Consider the following 18,854-nt stretch of genomic DNA (forward strand, 5'->3'; position numbering starts at 1 on the left):
CAAACACCTGATTTTTGACAAAGAAGCAAAAAAAAAAAAAAATCAAATGGAAAAAAGAAAGCATCTTCAACAAATGGCCCTGGTATAACTGGATTATCAACATGTAGCACAATGAAAATAGATTCATATCTAGCACCATGCATAAAACTCAAGTCCAAATGGATCAAAGACCTCAACATAAAGCCAACCACACTGAGTATCCTTTGGGTATATGCCCAAAAGTGGTATTGCTGGGTCTTCTGTTTCCTAATTTTCTGAGAAATCGCCATACTGATATCCAAAGGAGTTTGCACTCCCACCAGCAATGCAGGAGTGTTCCCTTTACCCCACATCCTCTAGAGCATAAGTTGTCATCAGTTTTTTATCTTGATCATTCTTATAGGTGTAAGATGGAATCTCAGAGTTGTTTTGATTTATATTATTCTGATGGCTAAGGATGCTGAACATTTCCTTAAGTATCTTTCAGCCATTTTAGATTCCTCTGTTGAGAGTTCTGTTTATGTCTGTACCCCATTTTTAACTGGATTATTTGTTCATTTGATGACCAATTTCTTGAGTTCTTTGTATATTCTGGAGATCAGCCCTCTGTCTAATGTGAAGATCTTTTCCCATTCTGTAGGCTGCCATTTTATCTTGTTGACCATGTGCTCAACTATGTCCATAGAAGCATTGTTTGTCATAGCCAGAACCTGGAAACAACCTAAATACCCCTCGGCTGAAGAATGGATAAGGAAAATGTGGTACATTTACACAATGGAGTACTACACAGCAGAAAAAAATAATGACATCTTGAAAATTGAAGGCAAATGGGTAGATCTAGAAAACACCATATTAAGTGAGGTAACCCAGACCCAGAAGGACAAATATCACATGTACTCACTCATAAGTGGCTTTTAGACATAAAGCAAAGAAAAACCAGCCTAAAAATCACAATCCCAGAGAATCTAGACAACAATGAGGACCCTATGAGAGACATACATGGATCTAATTAATCTACTTGGGAAGTTGAAAGTAGAAAAAGACAAGATCTCCTGAGTAAATTGGGAGCATGGGGACCATGGGAGAGAGTAGAAGGGAAGGAGAAATGGAGGGAGGGGTGTGGAGAGAAATATATAGCTCAATATAAACAATTAAAAAAAAGAGATAAACTCTGTCTTGAAAAAAGGAGTATCCCAAAGGATACTCAGTGTGGTTGACTTTATGTTGAGGTCTTTGATCCATTTGGACTTGAATTTTATGCATGGTGCTAGATATGAATCTATTTTCATTATGCTACATGTTGATATTAGAATAGATCCCTTCATTCTAATCAAGGGATCAATTAATCAGGAAAATATAACAATACTGAACATATGCACAAAGTTTGCCATACCAAATTTCATCTTGGAAAAAAAATCATACTAGTGGAATTAAATATACAGATTAACAAATCCAATAATAGCAATGTCAAAAGGTGGGGACTTTATCCAATACAGCCATTCTTGGAGAAACTGTTTCAGCACAAACATTCTGGTGTTCCTGCTCTAAGATGCTTTCCACCCTTTCTTTCCATGTTCCCTTTGCCACGGATGCTGTAGCTGTGATGCGGATGTCTCTGTTGGCGCCGTGCTCACCACCATCTGTTGAATTCTATATGTCCAGCTGTGGTTTTCTGGAATGACCCCCATTTGCTGTAAAGACAGGCTTTGATGAAAGATGATAGCTACTCTCATCTGTGGTTATAAGGATAAGATTTGGGATATAGTAAGAAATCATGCTGGTCTGGCAAAGTGACAACAGTAGATTCTTGTCTCAGGTCCAGGATCCCACTATCTCTGGGAAGTGAGCTAAGTTTCTAGCACTAGGCATGATTTTTCTCTTACTGAGTGGGACTTAATCCCGCTGGATAGCTTTGACTACCACCCAAGTATGATTGCTCCCTTTTGCACCTTTATGCATTTCTTGTCACGCAGGTAATTGTCCTGGAACATAGATGCTGCATCTGGATGAGACCAGTTTCTTCCTGTTCAAAGTAGTTTAAGTTGTGTTTCTGGAACCATGGAAGCTAGACTACAGGAAAAGACTTCCAGGTCAGATCCAGCAGTAATTACCTGAGCGCTGTGTCCTCAATATACATTGTCTTCAGCAGCAATCGCCTTAAGAAGCACCCACGATTACACTGATAATCTATATTGGTTTAGAAGTCACTTGGGCTACACTGACCAACCATGAGAAAGGGGGTATTTTGTTTTGTTTTTTTCTGACAGGTAGAGGGGTTTTGTCAGGTCCTGGTTACATGGAAATGCAAGCTCCATCCATCATTTTCTAACTGCCCTATGAGAGGAGAAGAAGGCAAGGTTTAACTTCCTGAAGATAGGGAGTGGTGTTTTTGTTAATCTGTGGCTCTTGCACAGATCACTGTCAACTGTGTTAACTTCTTTTAAGATTAATGTGCATGCGTGTGTGTGCGCGTGTGTATACATTCTATATATTGTGTATAATTTTAGGTACATATAAACTACGATTCTTTGAGGCTTTTATAAAACCTCATCCTTGGTGTTATTTGTCCCTCACTCCTTCCCAGTTGGAGTCCTCTCCTTATTATTCTGCTTCTTTCTTCTCTATCACTTGTATCCTGCTATCCCTCCCCATCCTCCAACCAAGAGCTTATACGTCACTGGTTTCTGTGGTTACTGCATGTTCTACACTCACATCTGGGTTTTTGGAGCTAGGCACCACAAAATGGGACCTCCTGAAACTAAGAAGCTTCTGTAAAGCAAAGGACACTGTCACTAAGACAAAAAGGCAACCCACTGACTGGGAGAAGATCTTCACCAACCCCACAACAGACAAAGGTCTGATCTCCAAAATATATAAAGAACTCAAGAAACTAAACTTTAAAATGCTAATTAACCCAATTAAAAAATGGGGCACTGAACTGAACAGAGAATTCTCAACAGAAGAAGTTCAAATGGCCAAAAGACACTTAAGGTCATGCTCAACCTCCTTAGCGATCAGGGAAATGCAAATCAAAACAACTTTAAGATACCATCTTACACCTGTCAGAATGGCTAAAATAAAAAACACCAATGATAGCCTCTGCTGGAGAGGCTGTGGAGGAAGGGGTACACTCATCCATTGCTGGTGAGAATTCAAACTTGTGCAACCACTTTGGAAATCAGTGTGGCGGTTTCTCAGGAAATTCGGGATCAACCTACCCCAGGACCCAGCAATACCACTCTTGGGAATATACCCAAGAGATGCCCTATCATACGACAAGAGCATTTGTTCAACTATGTTCATAGCAGCATTGTTTGTAATAGCCAGAACCTGGAAACAATCTAGATGCCCTTCAATGGAAGAATGGATGAAGAAAGTGTGGAATATATACATACTAGAGTACTATTCAGCGGTAAAAAAACAATGACATCTTGAATTTTGCATGCAAATAGATGGAAATAGAAAACACTATCCTGAGTGAGGTAACCTAGACCCAAAAAAATGAACATGGGATGTACTCACTCATAATTGGTTTCTAGCCATAAATAAAGGACATTGAGCCTATAATTTGTGATCCTAAAGATGCTAAATAAAAAGGTGAACCCAAAGAAAAACATATAGTCAGCCTCCTGGATATTGGAAGTGGACAAGATTGCCGGGCAAAAATTGGGAACTTGGGGGTGGGGTGGAATGGGGGTAAGGGGAAATGGGAAGAGAAAACACAGATGACTTCCTATCTGATTTTCATGTATATCCTCTTGTAAGGTTTTATAAATTTTAACATCTATATGTATTAATTGCATTTTTTCCAGCTATGGAGGGGTTTGAAACCAGAGCCTTGCTCATGAAAAGGAAGGGAGAAATGTAATTATAGTCTTAAAAATAAAATAAAAAATATTTGTGTCATGATATAAAAAAACCTTCATAAAATCTTATGGTGCTACAACTACATTTTAAAGAGATATCAGAAAAATGATACTTAAGCCAATTCAACCCTTTTCAGTTTTTGAAAAAATAATCTAAAGTCATAATTAAAATAATAGTATTGGAAATTTAATGTAATAAAAAATTGTATGTAAGCTTTAAAATCCTGTTATCCACAACAGGCATTTTAGAAGTGTTTATCTTTTCATACTAGTCAATCTTTAAATATTGTCCAGTTAGATTAGGAGATAGCTAGATAGCAGAGTACTTGTTTAACATGAGCTTGCTTAGTGTGTGTGTGTGTGTGTGTGTGTGTGTGTGTGTGTGTTATATTCCTAAATATGCCCTGCTCGGTACATATGTTATTTGTATGTATGTTTTCAGAGCTACCCACTTAGCACTGGCTAACGAATGGGTGTGCCCTTCCCTGGAGAGACCACCCCTCCTGTTCCCAGCTTTTCCTCAGTTGCCTATAGATCTTTGGTAGAGTTGGGGCCTTGTGGGTTTTCCTCTGTCTACTCTGTCATGTTCATTGGTGTCATCCTTGAAATCTTCGAACCTTTCTCAAGATGAATAAAAGATGGTTCCTAAATAACCAAGCAGTCAGACATTTCTGTTGAATGTTTCAAACTCAGCTCAACCTCCTCTACTTCCAAGCCAACAAATCCAACTATTTCTTTTAAACCGTGTGTTTTCCTCAAGCTATCCTAACACCTGCCTTCTAATTCTTTGACATTTTCCCAAAGCTTTCAAGTCACCAATTTCAAAAATATTCCTTGAATACAGCCTGACAAAATTTTAGCTATGTCTAATTAGAGATCAGTCATTAACAAAATAATCAACAGTACCGAAAGGTCAATTATCTGAAAACCATTTGCTCTTCTTTTTTGACACAATAGGCATCTACTGGTAACAAAAATGAAATGCTGTATGCAGTACATCAAGATGTGTGGCACTCAAAATGGTGCACAGCCACTAACTGTGTCACTGTGACTTATACTGTGGGCCACATATACTTGCTGTCACGATGCAACTACCTGATTCTGTTGATGTGAAATCACCCACAGATGGCAGATAAATGAACATGGTTGTGCACTAATAAAACTTTACTTGTGTAGCCGGGCGGTGGTGGCGCACGCCTTTAATCCCAGCACTCGGGAGGCAGAGGCAGGCGGATCTCTGTGAGTTCGAGACAAGCCTGATCTACAAGAGCTAGTTCCAGGACAGGCTCCAAAACCACAGAGAAACCCTGTCTCGAAAAACCAAAAAAAAAAAAAAAAAAAAGCTTTACTTGTGTACTCTGATGCTCAAGCTTCACACAGTTTTCATGTACCACAAAAATAATGTTTTTGATATTTTCAACATTTTAAACTATTAATCCTACTCTTAGTTCATAGGCTCTACAAAAACAAAATGGATCTGATTCTCAAGTTCTATAAATACATTGCTAACCTGGGTTCCACAAGATCCAAAAGAATTACCTCTCTACATATTACTATTACTCAGTGAGGGGACTATGTTTATATTCTATTAGAAAAGCTAAATATGTTGTGATCCTAAATTCTCTTTAAAATTTACTGAAAAACACAAAGCCTAGGGATTAGGCCTTACTTTAGATCAAAAGATTCAGCACTTTACACAATCTTGTAGAATTTTAATATGTCCTAATTGATAGGTATTAGCATACTAAAGAGACTTTGCTAAAGATTGGAAAATACCACCAAAAGAAATAAAAGCCTTAACCTTGGCGCTGGTATTAATCACAATTACTTTTTGGATGGCTTGTATCAGATGTTCACATTTGTCTTAGTTAGAGTTTCTATTGCTGTGATGAAACACCATGACCAAAAAGAAAGTTGGGGAGGAAAGGGTTCATTTAGGTCACACTTCCACATTGCTGTTCATCACTGAAGGAATTCAAGACAAGAACTCAAACAGGGCAGGACCCCAAAGGCAGGAGCTGATGCAAAAACCATGGGGGTGTGGTACACTTGGCTTGCTGTCACGTGGCTTGCTTAGCCTGCTCTCTTATAAAAGCCGGGATCAAGCCCAGGAATGGCACCACCCACAGTGGGCTCGGTTCTCTCCCATAGATCACTAATTGAGAAAATGTCTTACACCTGGGTCTCATGGAGGCATTTCCTCAACTGAGCCTCCTTCCTCTCTGATGACTCTAGCTTGTGTCAGGTTGACACATAAAACCAGCCAGTACAACATTGTTTGGAAATAACTTGTGATCTTTAATTCCCTACAAACAACTGCTTCTCACCTCCATGGACAGAGGTAATACTATGTAGAATGGTAAAGCAGGACTGCCTTCAAGTTCCTGCCTTGACTTCCCTCAATGACGATCACAACCTACACTAAACAAGCCCTCCCTGCCTCAAAGCAGCTTTTAGTCAGGGTATCTGTCACAACTACAGAAAGTAAACTAGAATAGTAGTAGACGTCTTGCCTAACACACCGAAGCCCTTGATTTGAACCTTAGCACTGCAAAATACACATACATAAAGACACAAACACACATACACGTTTGTCTATCTTCTATTCATACCTTGAATAGATCCTGTTCAGTGAAATGTGGATAAAGTTTTACCTAGTTAAGAAATAAGCAACTAATCTACTACATTATCACAGAATTATTATCTTTAATTTACTGGGTGTGGAGGGGTCAAGGTTTCATCATTGAATTAATAAATAGTGATGTGTTGAGATAACTAATTCTATTCTCATTGTACTCTGAAAGCCAATAAAACAAATCATTTGGCCACAAAATCTCTGCTCACAAGCTCTTAGTAGGTAGCTATTTTTAAAATCACCACATTATTTTCCAGTATCTATATTTTCATTCTATTTACAGTTCATTAAAATAAATGATCAATTTTGTACTAACTTCTTGGGAGTATTAATCTTGTAACTTTAAATATACCATAAAACACATTGATGAATAGTTACTGGGGAGCAAGGTAGCAATAACAAAAACTCAGGAGCAATGGATACTACTTCTTTAACATGAGGCACATGAATTAAGGAATGGGATGTCATACCCGTATGTTCTACCAATCATTCTGTGTTGTAAGAGAATCCTGTGCTCACTATCATTCACAACAGGGTTCTCAACCTCAACACTACTGAAACTGTTGTCAGAAATTCTTTTTCCTAAGAGGCTGCCCTTTACACGACAGAATGCTCAGCAGCATCCCTACCTAATGTTCCCAGCTGACAAATGTCCCACGGAGGACAAATACAGTCCAGATAAGAACTACTACTTACAGATGACTTATACTGAAACATCCATGGGCAGTTCAAGTTAGAGGTACAGGTAGAGGTCATAAACATCCTGTGGAACAGCTCCAACCCACTGTTAGGAAAACCTCTCTAATGTAGGGGACACCATGCCTTCAACTCCCTCATCATTCTGATGCAGGGACACCATGCCTTCAACTCCCTCATCATTCTGATGCAGGGACACCATGCCTTCAACTCCCTCATCATTCTGATGCAGGGACACCATGCCTTCAACTCCCTCATCATCTGATGCAGGGACACCATGCCCTCAACCCCCTCATCATTCTGATGCAGGGACACCATGCCTTCAACTCCCTCATCATTCTGATGCAGGGATACCATGCCCTCAACCCCCTCATCATTCTGATGCAGGGACACCATGCCTTCAACTCCCTTTCTGATGCAGGGACACCATGCCCTCAACTCCCTCATCATTCTGATGCAGGGACACCATGCCCTCAACCCCCTCATCATTCTGATGCAGGGACACCATGCCTTCAACTCCCTCATCATTCTGATGTAGAAGACACCATGCCCTCAACCCCCTCATCATTCTGATGCAGGGACACCATGCCCTCAACTCCCTTTCTGATGCAGGGACACCATGCCCTCAACCCCCTCATCATTCTGATGCAGGGACACCATGCCCTCAACCCCCTCATCATTCTGATGCAGAGACACCATGCCCTCAACTCCCTCATCATTCTGATATAGAAGACACCAAGCCCTTAACTCCATCATCATCTGATGCAGAAGACACCCACATATTCATCTCCTTCAACAGTAATCAGTCCTCTATGATAATCAAGGCTTCATTATGAACATGTGTCTGGTGGAACAGAATGTGTTAGTTCCTTCAATTCTATTTGGACAGCTTTAAATATTCCAGCTCCCATCCTAAGGACTAATCCTATAATCCTCCCCAATATATTATCTGCACCACTGTACAGTATTTCTGAATAATACATTAATTATATCCATGAGGACTTTTGTCTGACTCATTAGAGGGAAATTTTAACAAGTAAAATAATATAGCATGCCAAGAAAAGAATATCTACTACTTTTAATTCCAACACAAGGATAAATATACATAATGCCTAGCAATAAATGCTTCTTTCTAATCTCCAAACACAATCATGAGAGAGCTTAAATATTTAAGAATATAGGGTCTTAATCATGTTTTCACAACTCACAAAGTATTTTAAATTGCCTTAAATATTTGAAGAGTACTAAAAAAATTAGGATTTCTCAAAACTCTCACAAATTTACACAAAAACAAGATGGCAGAAAAGCTTATTTAATAATTTGTAATTGAATATACTCTTGCTTCACAAAAAAAGAATTCAGTCAAGAGTAACGTTTCAGTCTAAATGTTGTGATAGCGATGATTCCTACCCTCTCACATGTAGTGCCCACATTGCCAAGATGGCTCTGAGACTAAATACTGAGAATAAAATAAAAGTATTTATAAAATTTTAAAAGAATAAAGCATCATTCTAGTATACTGGCAACCAGTGGAAAATTAATGCAACATCACAATAAAATTCAGATTTTTAAAACTACTAAAATTAGTGATAACAATGAGGAAAAATAATGTTTCCCAAAATACGTCATCTGGGGCTTAGCTGGCTGAGTGCTGTGTGGTATCCATAAAGACCCATGTTCCACGCCAAGTGCCCCCACAGAGAAGCCCACATGATGGTACACCCTATATTCACAGCACTGAGAGGCACAGACAGACAAGGAAGTCCAATGCTGATGCCCAGCAAGCAGAGACTGACAAGCAAACTTCCAGTTCAGTGAGAAACTCAAGACAGTGAGGCCCAGAACAAAGAGGGAGCACGCTCAAGCTTTAATCCCCGAACACTGGGGACTAAAGCTGCTGAGATACAGTAGCTCTAAGGCAGTGGTAACACCCACCTTACACAGTTAGATTTTCTAAGTACTCACATCACTTGCAAACTGTCTGCAGTTAAATTATTCCACATGATCTCATTTGCCTGGAGGTTTTCATTTTCTTCTAATAAGGAAGTATCAAATTCGATTTCTTGTTCTTTAGCAGCTGTTGTTCTAGTAAAGTATGCCAAATAAGTCTAATCAATATTAATACACAATCATAATCTATCTCAGTGCATACCAAAAGCAAAATATTTAATATTATTCTAAATTATGCTAACAAAGTAACCAAATAGTATAACTTAGAGAAAACCCTAGGCATTAATTATCTAGTCATGTAACCTGAGTCTTAATTGCTTCATTTGTAGAATATATATACACATTAAGTCAGTTTATCCCCATAACAATTTTTTTAAAGTATAAAACAAGTTGCATGCAAGGGAAAGTAACTGATGCCTCAGAAAAATTAATATACATATAAACTCATAGTGTTATTTATTATGTAAATGTCAAGAAAATACAATTTCATAAGTTAAATATGGATTTAAGTAATGGCATGTCAATTCAAAGCCTTAAATATAATTTTATAAATTAGTTACCAACTTTAAGACTTTAAAAATAAAAGTAAAAAAAAATAAAACTTTAAGTCTTTTAAAAATAAAAGTAAATTCATATAAAATAAACTGCTCTAATAATATTATTTCTTAAGTTCATTAAATATTCAATCATGAAAAATGTTATCTTCATAAACAGCTTAAAAGAATGAAACTACCATACCTGTGGACATCTATAAAATTATTATATTCTGTGCTAGGGTCTATCTGTTCGACGGACATCTGAATCTCTTTATGAACATTCACTATTTCCTCTGTAACAAGACTGGTTATCTGGCTATATTCATCAAATATACCTTTTCTGAAAGCAAAAATAAAATTATACATTTTAATATTTCATCAAGAGAAACACAGACCCAGAAAGAACAATAAACATAAGAACGATAAACATAGGAAACACAATATTGTTGTCTTCTGAGTGGTGGTTTTGTGCACCACCTTATTTCATACACATGGAACATGAAGGGACTATGTAACGGTGCCACAATGTGAACACACCATTACCAATTCCAGTATGTATTTGATATGTCCAAAAGGCAGGGACAGCCAGTACTAATAACTTTCTATTCTTCAATATTCTTATAAAACACTGGATTCTCTGTAAGACACTCCTCAAATGTCTCATTCCCCTCTTAGACCTGGGGATGTACAGATATATATAAGTAAGATAGATAAGCAAATAGATGTATCTTAGTTCAACTTTGGTGGCCTCTGTCTCTTCTCCTGACCTCCAATCTGCAGCAAAAGTTTCATCAAGGTTATTAGCTTGTTCTAATTAAAGAGAAAGGAAAAGAATTCTGTCACACAGTCCAGATCCCTACTTTTAAGGGTTGTGCTTTATAAATACTGGTTATTATACCAAAGCAAGTATGGCAAATAAACCCATTCTGCATATACCCAAATAAACAAAACACAGGATTTGTCTGTTTTCTAAAATAATTACTTATGAATCAAAATCATTACTTATAAGTTCCCCCTGTATGTTACCTCAATTAAGTTTATTTTGTTTCTTTGGTTGGTTGTTTTTTAAGACAGGGTGTGTGTGTGTGTGTGTGTGTGTGTGTGTGTGTGTGTGTGTGTGTATCCCTGGATAGACAGGAGCTGAGCTCACTATGTAGACCAGGCTGGCTTCAAAACTCACAGAGATCTGTGCCGACAAACGTCTCTGACAGCTGGGACTAAGGGTCTGCATGACCATACCCAACTAACTGCTTCGTTTTAATAAAAAAATAGTGTTAGGGACAAAAACATTTAAATTGAATCATAAAAAAATTCCCACGTATATTTTCAGTGAAAGAAAACTGAATCTAAAGGTTTGCAAAATTCTCAACCAGGAAATAAAGGAAGAAACGTCCATTAAATATGGGTCATCATCTTCTGGTCCTATATACAGGACAGGACATATGTGCATGTGACCTATTAACTGCAGTGCACTAGTGAGTCCTTAAAAGGGAGGAAACTTGGCCCACATATACATTCCCAAGCAGGTATTCACTGCACACACCATTTTTCATTTAAACACACAGCTAACTGGAACAGCAAAGTAATGACAAATAAAATATATTGAGGTCTATCCTTCAGGCATGCCAGGTCATGAGTATAAGCAAAGGAACACAAGTAAAACTCAAAACAAAGTTACATGGGTCTGAGGTGTCCAGGGGCTGCATAATAATTAAGTTTCTAAAGCGTGGGAGAAACGCTGACTCTTATTTGGAAGGGACTCATGATAAACAGGAAATGTATCTTACAGTGCCTTTATCATTTCTTCTTGCATCTTCTGCACAGAGTCCAGCAGCAGAGGAAGTGTGGTGTCATAGTACTGACTCTGATGGAGCTGGGCGCCCTTCAGGGCCAGCACATACTGATTGTGCAGCATGTGGAGCTTCATCGTGGCTTTGTCATAGCGCTCCTTGGCCTTTTCTGTCTCCTTCCCTGAGGAAAACATTGAAGACAGCAAAGAGATAAGCATTATCTTCACTGTGTGCAATCCAGAAAGCTGTTATTTCCCACATTTAATAGAAAACCAACTGTGCTGACTATGTACCGTGTGAAGGGAGCTGCTCTGCCAAGGACTGCTTGTCAGTACTTGGCACAGAGTTCCTGTGCAACCCATGCTCAGTCAAAGTCAGCACACACCAGTACAGAGATCCGACCCTCCTTTTCAAAGGCACTCACAGCACGTGGGGACAGCTGCACACATGAGAACATGTACACTCACAGCACATCAGGTCACATGAGAATATGTACACAGGAAAACATGCAGATGTCAAAACTGAAAGCTGTGTCTAATAATCTATAGACAAGAATGCTCTGAGGAGGCTTGTAGAGAAAACAAAGCTAACAAACAATACAGCCTCCCTCATGGTGAATATTATCAACTGGACACTTCAGTGTTGGAGGTTAGGGATCCAGGTTTGAAGGAGTCCTTCATGAAGAGCATGGTAAACTGAAGACGACTTGGAAAGAATAAACAATGTGGAAGAGGTAGGCAGAGAGAAAGTCAAGTTCAGGAAAATGAAGACAGACTCTTCAGAGGTAAGACAACTTGGCAATTAAGCAGAGACATATAATGTGGGAGATAACTGGAAAATACTGATAAATGTCATGAATCAGAAACTTTTGTGGTTCTTTATTATAGAAATTATTTAAAATATTTATATATTGCCAACATAAGTAAATGAATATGTCCATTAATACAATTTTAAGCAAGTCACAGATTTTTGGTACAAATTGAGTAAATATGACATCAATTTAAATTAAAGATTTTTTAAAATATTTATTAATTTCTTCCCTTCTTCAAAGGAAATTCTTCAAATAAAATCCTACCCTAGAAAGAGACCTTACATTGTCTTTTAAGGTGTGTGTGTGTGTGTGTGTGTGTCTGTGTGTGTGTCTGTGTCTGTGTGACTGCCATGTCTGGGGGGTGCTCATGGAGGCCAGAGAAGGACGTCAGATCCTGAATGTGGGGGAGCCACATGCTGTGGGCGCTGGGAGCAGAGCTCTGGTCCTCCAGAAGAGCAGCAAGTGCTCTTCTATTAACTACTGACCTCTCTGCAGCCCCATAGCAAGAATTTTTACTAAGAGAAGCTTTTCTTTGCTGCTAAGCTGTTAAGGTTCTCAGTAATTACCTGCTGTTATCACCTGTTTGAGAATCTCTCCTGTCCCATTGAAAAAAGCAAAGGGTGAGGTTTTTGCAGAGACTTGGACACGGCTCCTACCGCTATTCCCAGGAAAAGAGGATGCAGTGAGAAGTGCAATCCCTTGCATCTCTCGCACCCCCTCTAACTATGAGGACAGGAACATAAGATGGAAGAACATAAGAGCCAAAGGATGGGCAGAAGCACTGTGAAACGCTGCCTTCGATCACAACAAGGCTGTCCACACAGGAAGCCACAGCAGCTATGGCTTCCTGCACAAAATCCAGACAAGTTAAAAATCCAGTCTGGGGAGGTAGTCCTGAGGCCCCGCCCACAGTGAGGACCCTTTGGCAGCTGAAGGCCACTGTGGGAAGAAGTCACTTCTTGAACATGTTGCACTAAGACCTTGCCCACGCCCCAGTGGTTAATTCCACACCTATGTGTATAAGGGCATTAGTGTATGTGGGCATCACACTATACTCAATGGGTTGTGATCTCAAAGAAAAAGAAAAACAGAAAAGACAGGATGGAAATGTGTTGGTGGGCTGCGGGAGAGCTGAATGTGTTAAGAGAGTGGATGTGTTCAAGACACTTCATACACATGTATCAATTAGTCAAAGAATATATTAAATGTCTAAATATCTACTAAAAATACAAAGGAAACCAACCTTCCTTTAGACTAGTATGCTTCTATGACCCACAAATCTCAATTGCCCAAATTCCAAAACCACTACAGACCTCTCTTAAAAAGATGAGTAGAATTATTTTACAAAGGAAGTCCAGCCCCACCAATAGCTAGATCTGATGCGGAAGAATTTCAATAACTGCATAAATTATTTTACAAAATGTTAACCCTAGTGCTGTATTTCTCTGAGTTGGGGGTGGCAGAAAAGAGTAATTCAATTCTAATAAAAATTAAACTGCAAAAAAATAGAATTTTTATATTATTTGACTGCAATAAGATAAGACATTTTATGTCATGAATCAGTATGGTACTCATACAGATTAACAACACTATAACTTAATATAAAAGAACTCTTATTCCTATCCGGTTACCTTTGTTCTTTGGTTTTTGGGTTTTTTTTGTTTGTTTGTTTTTTAATTCCATCCTATTTAAAATTTAGATTTGAAGAATGTTTATCATAATCCAATGAACATTTTACCTCAGTTATACTAAATCCTTAAAGAAGTTTTAACTCAAGAGTATGTCCTTGGAATGATCTTATTACTTGCAATCAAATCATTTCAAATTTAATTGTAAATAATTTTTAACATCCCAATGAATTTATTCTCTCACAGAATAACTGAGAATAGCATATATACAGTATTTCTACCCATGAATACTAGAATTAGCATCCTTCTTGCAGAAATAAAGTTCACTGAAAGTCCTAGGTCAATCAATTGCCCTGGAACTTACTCTAAACAATGACTACTTGTTCCTCCCACGCACAGGAGTGAACTCCTGTAGGAAGCTGACAGTCTTGACTAGAAGCTAAGCGGCACTACCGCCTGGGTGAGCGTGGAATGCACTGGCACCCGTGGCACAGGTTACAGGGCTGCTGTTCTTCCTGTGCCCACTTCAATGTTTATGTTGGCTTGCTAGCTTGATACTTGAAATTAAACAATTTAATTCTGACAACACAATTCACAGGACTATGTACAATTATCTAGAATAGTTTAAGCCAAAAGATCCCTTCCACAGTCTACATGTTCATAAGAACACAACAGTTACCGATTAAGAGTATCTGAGTATTGTGGTATAATCTGACACTTATTTGTACTTTAAAAGTCCTGATGAGTGAACCCAACTAATTCCACACTTACTGTCCCCATTTCTGAATTATTGTGTGGGACTTTTTTTTTTACTTTAACTCTAGAATTTCTAATTCATGGTTAATTTTTTCCTAACTTCAGAAGTCATATCTCCACACATACATTTTCACTGCGACATTTAAACCATCCATCTGTTTCCTTATTTTCACAGATTTTAAACTGCACACTACACATCTGATATTCTATCTGGTGTAGAATGACTCAATAAATACACAGCACTCACTCACAAAGTGTTAATAATACAAAATAAAAACAAACTTAATCTCACAGCGGCTTCTTTTCTCTGGTCTAGGTGTATTATATCAGCAACAACCTAAACAGGAGCACTATTGTCAAAATCTTAGGTACCAACTTCTTACTGACAGTCATGAATAAAACTTAAAAAATAAGCTGCCTTTGAAGGCATTAATAATCCATTACATTAAGAATTCTTCAATAACACCTTGAGGTCTAAAACAGTATTTGAAGCTATAGTCTAGAAGGGTTCTGGGTAGAAAGTGCACTGCCTCTACCCACACGACTCCCTTTGGTTGTAAAGCATGCTTGTGGCAGACACACAACTACCAGTCCATCTACTACACCCTCCCCTACAGGTACAGACTTCTGAAGACCTGCTTCTCTATGGCACTTTTATAGATGTGTTTTACAAATAAATATTTACAGTCACACCAAAACCATGTAAGTAAACCCCAAAATCTATAGTATATAAAACAAAAGATGGGCACTAGAAAGGGTAAGGAGATTTATGCAACATGGAAGAAAGGAGGATTATTAGGTAAGATGAACAACAGTAGAAGGGAGACAGAGGAAATGGGGGGAGTGGGCAGGGAGAGCAAGAGCAAAGTACAGTGATAAATATGCATAAAATATCACAGTAAAGACCACTAATATGTACTATACCTAAAACTGAACAAAGACAAGGTTAAAAATTGTTAATTCTTTCACTTAACAGAATTATTGTTTAAACAGAAGCACCACCTGACGTGTTTCTAGCTAGATCACTGGCATACTTTCTAAGATAGTTTAAAATTAATCACACACAAGATTAAAGGTGATCTGAAGCGCACAGGTGAACAAGCTGTTGTTCACTGGCCTCTGTTGCTGTGTGTGTTTCCTGAACTGATGAGAGGCGCTGAAGCAACAGAGGAATTATTCTATGTGTCAATTAACAGGGAGGAAAACATCCAATTTTTCCTCCTCCATGTAATGAAATTCACAGAGAGATTGAATTATAATTCTTTCACCACTACTTGTTGATGAATCTCTCTAATGTTTTGTAATAACAGAGTGTGTATACAACATGTCATGCCATAAACAGTATTATGAAGCTGGAAAAACTCAATTATGTAAGGCTGACATTTATGAGAGACAAGCTACACTACTCATTAAGCTCATCTAGAAAGTCAAGCACTGGTACTATAAACTTCTGAATTGATTACCATTTATTGAACAGTATGGTACAAACTCCCTGATAATAAGTAAGAAGTGATGACTTTCCCAAACAAAGCAACTATGTGCTACTTTATCTGCTTTGATTTGAATAATTATAAGCATTTTGTCATCTTATATTGAAAATGGCTGTGCTGTCCTACAAGCCCAGATGGCAATGCTCAGCATTTAAGTTAAAGAAGAGAGACATGTCCCTCTCCCTTATCCAAGTACTAAAATGTACCTTGAATGACCAGCCCATGAGGGTTCATGTGCTAAAGCTTTGGTCCCCGATGTGTTCTGGCTGAGACAGTGGCACCTGCTCTGTAGCATCCAGTCTTTTATCCTTTCTCTCCTTCTGAGCTCATGATGTCAGCAGTTTGTTCTACCATGAGCCACCCAAAGCAATGGTGATATCTGATGTTGGGCAGGAAACTCCAGGACCATGAGCTCAATAAACTTGTTTTCTTTGAAGTTATTACAGTTACTGTGAGGATTAAGGTGGCACATGCTTCTTTCCCCTCAGTAAAGTTAGGGTTTTATTTCCCTTTGTAATTAACTTTGCCATATTAATATGGTGTCACACATCTGCTATGGGAGGAACTTTCTGGATGCTGTGAATATGTATTCCTCTCACTGGATAATAACAAAAGCTGTTTGAGCAATATTCAGGCAGAATAAGGTTAGGTGGAACAATCAAACTGAGAACTCAGATGAGGAGGGCGAAGTCAGGAGAGATGTCTGTCAAACAAGTGGGACAAACAGAAAATAAGATAACAAGTCATGAGCATCGTGGTAAAATAGAGATTAACAGAAATGGGTACATTTAAGATGTAAAAGCTAGTTAGTAATAGTTTGAGTTATAGGCCAAACAGTTTGTAATTAATATATGTCAGGAACCCTTGTCCCAAAGATGATAGCAGGGATCATTGTCCTAAGAATGTTTGCAGAAAGCCCCACTACCTTGAGAGCTGTTTGCTGACGGAACCTGCCTCACATCCCAACTATCTTGATAGCAGGGACCATTGTCCTAAGAATGTTTGCAGAGAGCCCCCATATCCCAATCACCTTGAGAGCTGTGTTGACCAGGTGTGCTGACTACTGACCTTTGCTACCCTGGCAAAACCCCCCACCCCAAACCAAATTCCTCATTCAAGGGCTATAAAAGCTGCAACCATTACGCTAATAAACTAAGACTTTGACAACAGATCTTGCTTGGTCTCTTTCCTCTCTCTCGCCCATGTTCTTTCAAGTAGTGCCTCTTCAGACCCTGGAATAACTGGACCTGCTGGAAGGGTACAAATATAAGTTTCTGTGTGATTATTTGGGACTAGGCAGCTGGAAATGGAAGCGCTGCCTGAGTTTACACATCCAATTCTTACCCACTTGGTTTTCCATCTCTCCATTATTATTAATCCTCTTCACATTACTGTGTAATCTGCTGTCTACTGCTCCTGTCATCAAGGCTGTAATGTGCTCGATGGAGAAAACACTCATATTGGATAATCTCTGTTTAATCACAAATTATAGTGCTACTAGTTGTAATAATGATAACTATACACTAAACAAGGTGTCATGCTACACATATAATAAAGATATATATTCCCAGGTTATGGAAAATGTGATCTTGCTTGTATAAATTAAACCTTTTCCTCCCCTAACAACTCATTAACTAGTTCAATGTTTTCAGTGACTTCACAAAATATAACTACCATAAATAACAAGAATGAACTGTCAGAGCCAAAGAGATGGTCCAGCAGTTAAGAACTGCTCTCTGGAGGACCTCAATTTGGTCGTCAGCACTCACTTGGTGGTTCACAACTGCCTGGAATTCCAGTTCCAGAGGATCTGATATTCTCTTCTGATCTCACAAGACCCCTGTATGTGTGCGCACAGGCAGGTTCCTATAAGTCTACCAGAACGATCTTGTTAACACGCTGGTTCGCATCACTTCTCTGCTCAAAGTCTCCCAACAGCATGGCATTCACGTAGAGGAAGAGCCAGAGTATTTAGCTGTTATGGCCTGAGATACCCCACAGCTCTCGTGCCGCCTGCTCTTCTCATCAATCCATGGCTTTCTTCAGCAGTCAGTGCAATTAAATATGAGTAGGCTAGCCCCTCTACCTAGAGTCCTCTTCGTCTAGAACAACACTTGGTGGGTTCCCTTACTGCCTTTACCTCTTATTAAACGGTTACTTTTCCATAAGACTTACCTAATGGTCTTACCCCTCAAACTCCGATCTATGTTTCATCTTTCCCCACTGTACTAATCATTATTTAATTTTTAAGAGATTTTTCATTCAACATATATGTTTTCCTGTATGTACGTGTGTGCACTGTGTACATCCCAATTGCCCACAGAGGCCAGAAAAGGGTGCTAGATCTGAAACTGGAGTTAACAGACAGTTGTAAATAGTTACATGGGTGCTGGAAACAGAACCTGGCTGCACTACAGGAGCAGCAAATGTTCGTCGTTGCTGAGACATTTCTCCAGCCCCCGTTTAATATGCTTCAGATACCTGCTAATTACCTGTGTTCTCCTTGAAAATCTAAGTCTCATGGAGACTTCAAAATCCAGTACCTAGCAAACAGGAAGAAATGGATAAACAGTTCTACTATGTATGTGTATGCACATACAATTTATGACGGTGTATGCAAGTGTGCATGTGTGTGTTCCCATGTGTAACTGTTGTGCCTTTGTGGGTGTATTTGTTCCCATGTGTATGTGTGTGGAGGCCAAAATAAGACATGTGTT

General features: G+C 38.7%; 1 protein-coding gene across 2 annotated transcripts in view; it reads right to left on the bottom strand.

The window, feature by feature from the left end:
• Window positions 1-18,854, bottom strand: part of Fer (FER tyrosine kinase) — a 315,759-nt gene that overhangs the window by 243,776 nt on the left and 53,129 nt on the right. For both annotated transcript variants that reach the window (XM_041631741.1, XM_041631742.1), the window contains 3 exons: window positions 11,450-11,633; window positions 9,865-10,002; window positions 9,142-9,261 (listed from right to left, as the gene is read on the bottom strand). In XM_041631741.1, the coding sequence (XP_041487675.1) occupies window positions 9,142-9,261; window positions 9,865-10,002; window positions 11,450-11,633 (442 nt within the window). The remainder of the gene's footprint in view (window positions 1-9,141; window positions 9,262-9,864; window positions 10,003-11,449; window positions 11,634-18,854) is intronic.

Source organism: Microtus oregoni, unplaced genomic scaffold (genome assembly GCF_018167655.1).
Source record: "Microtus oregoni isolate MIOR12 unplaced genomic scaffold, Mior012 000038F_ref0000394, whole genome shotgun sequence".
Lineage (NCBI taxonomy): Eukaryota > Metazoa > Chordata > Mammalia > Rodentia > Cricetidae > Microtus > Microtus oregoni.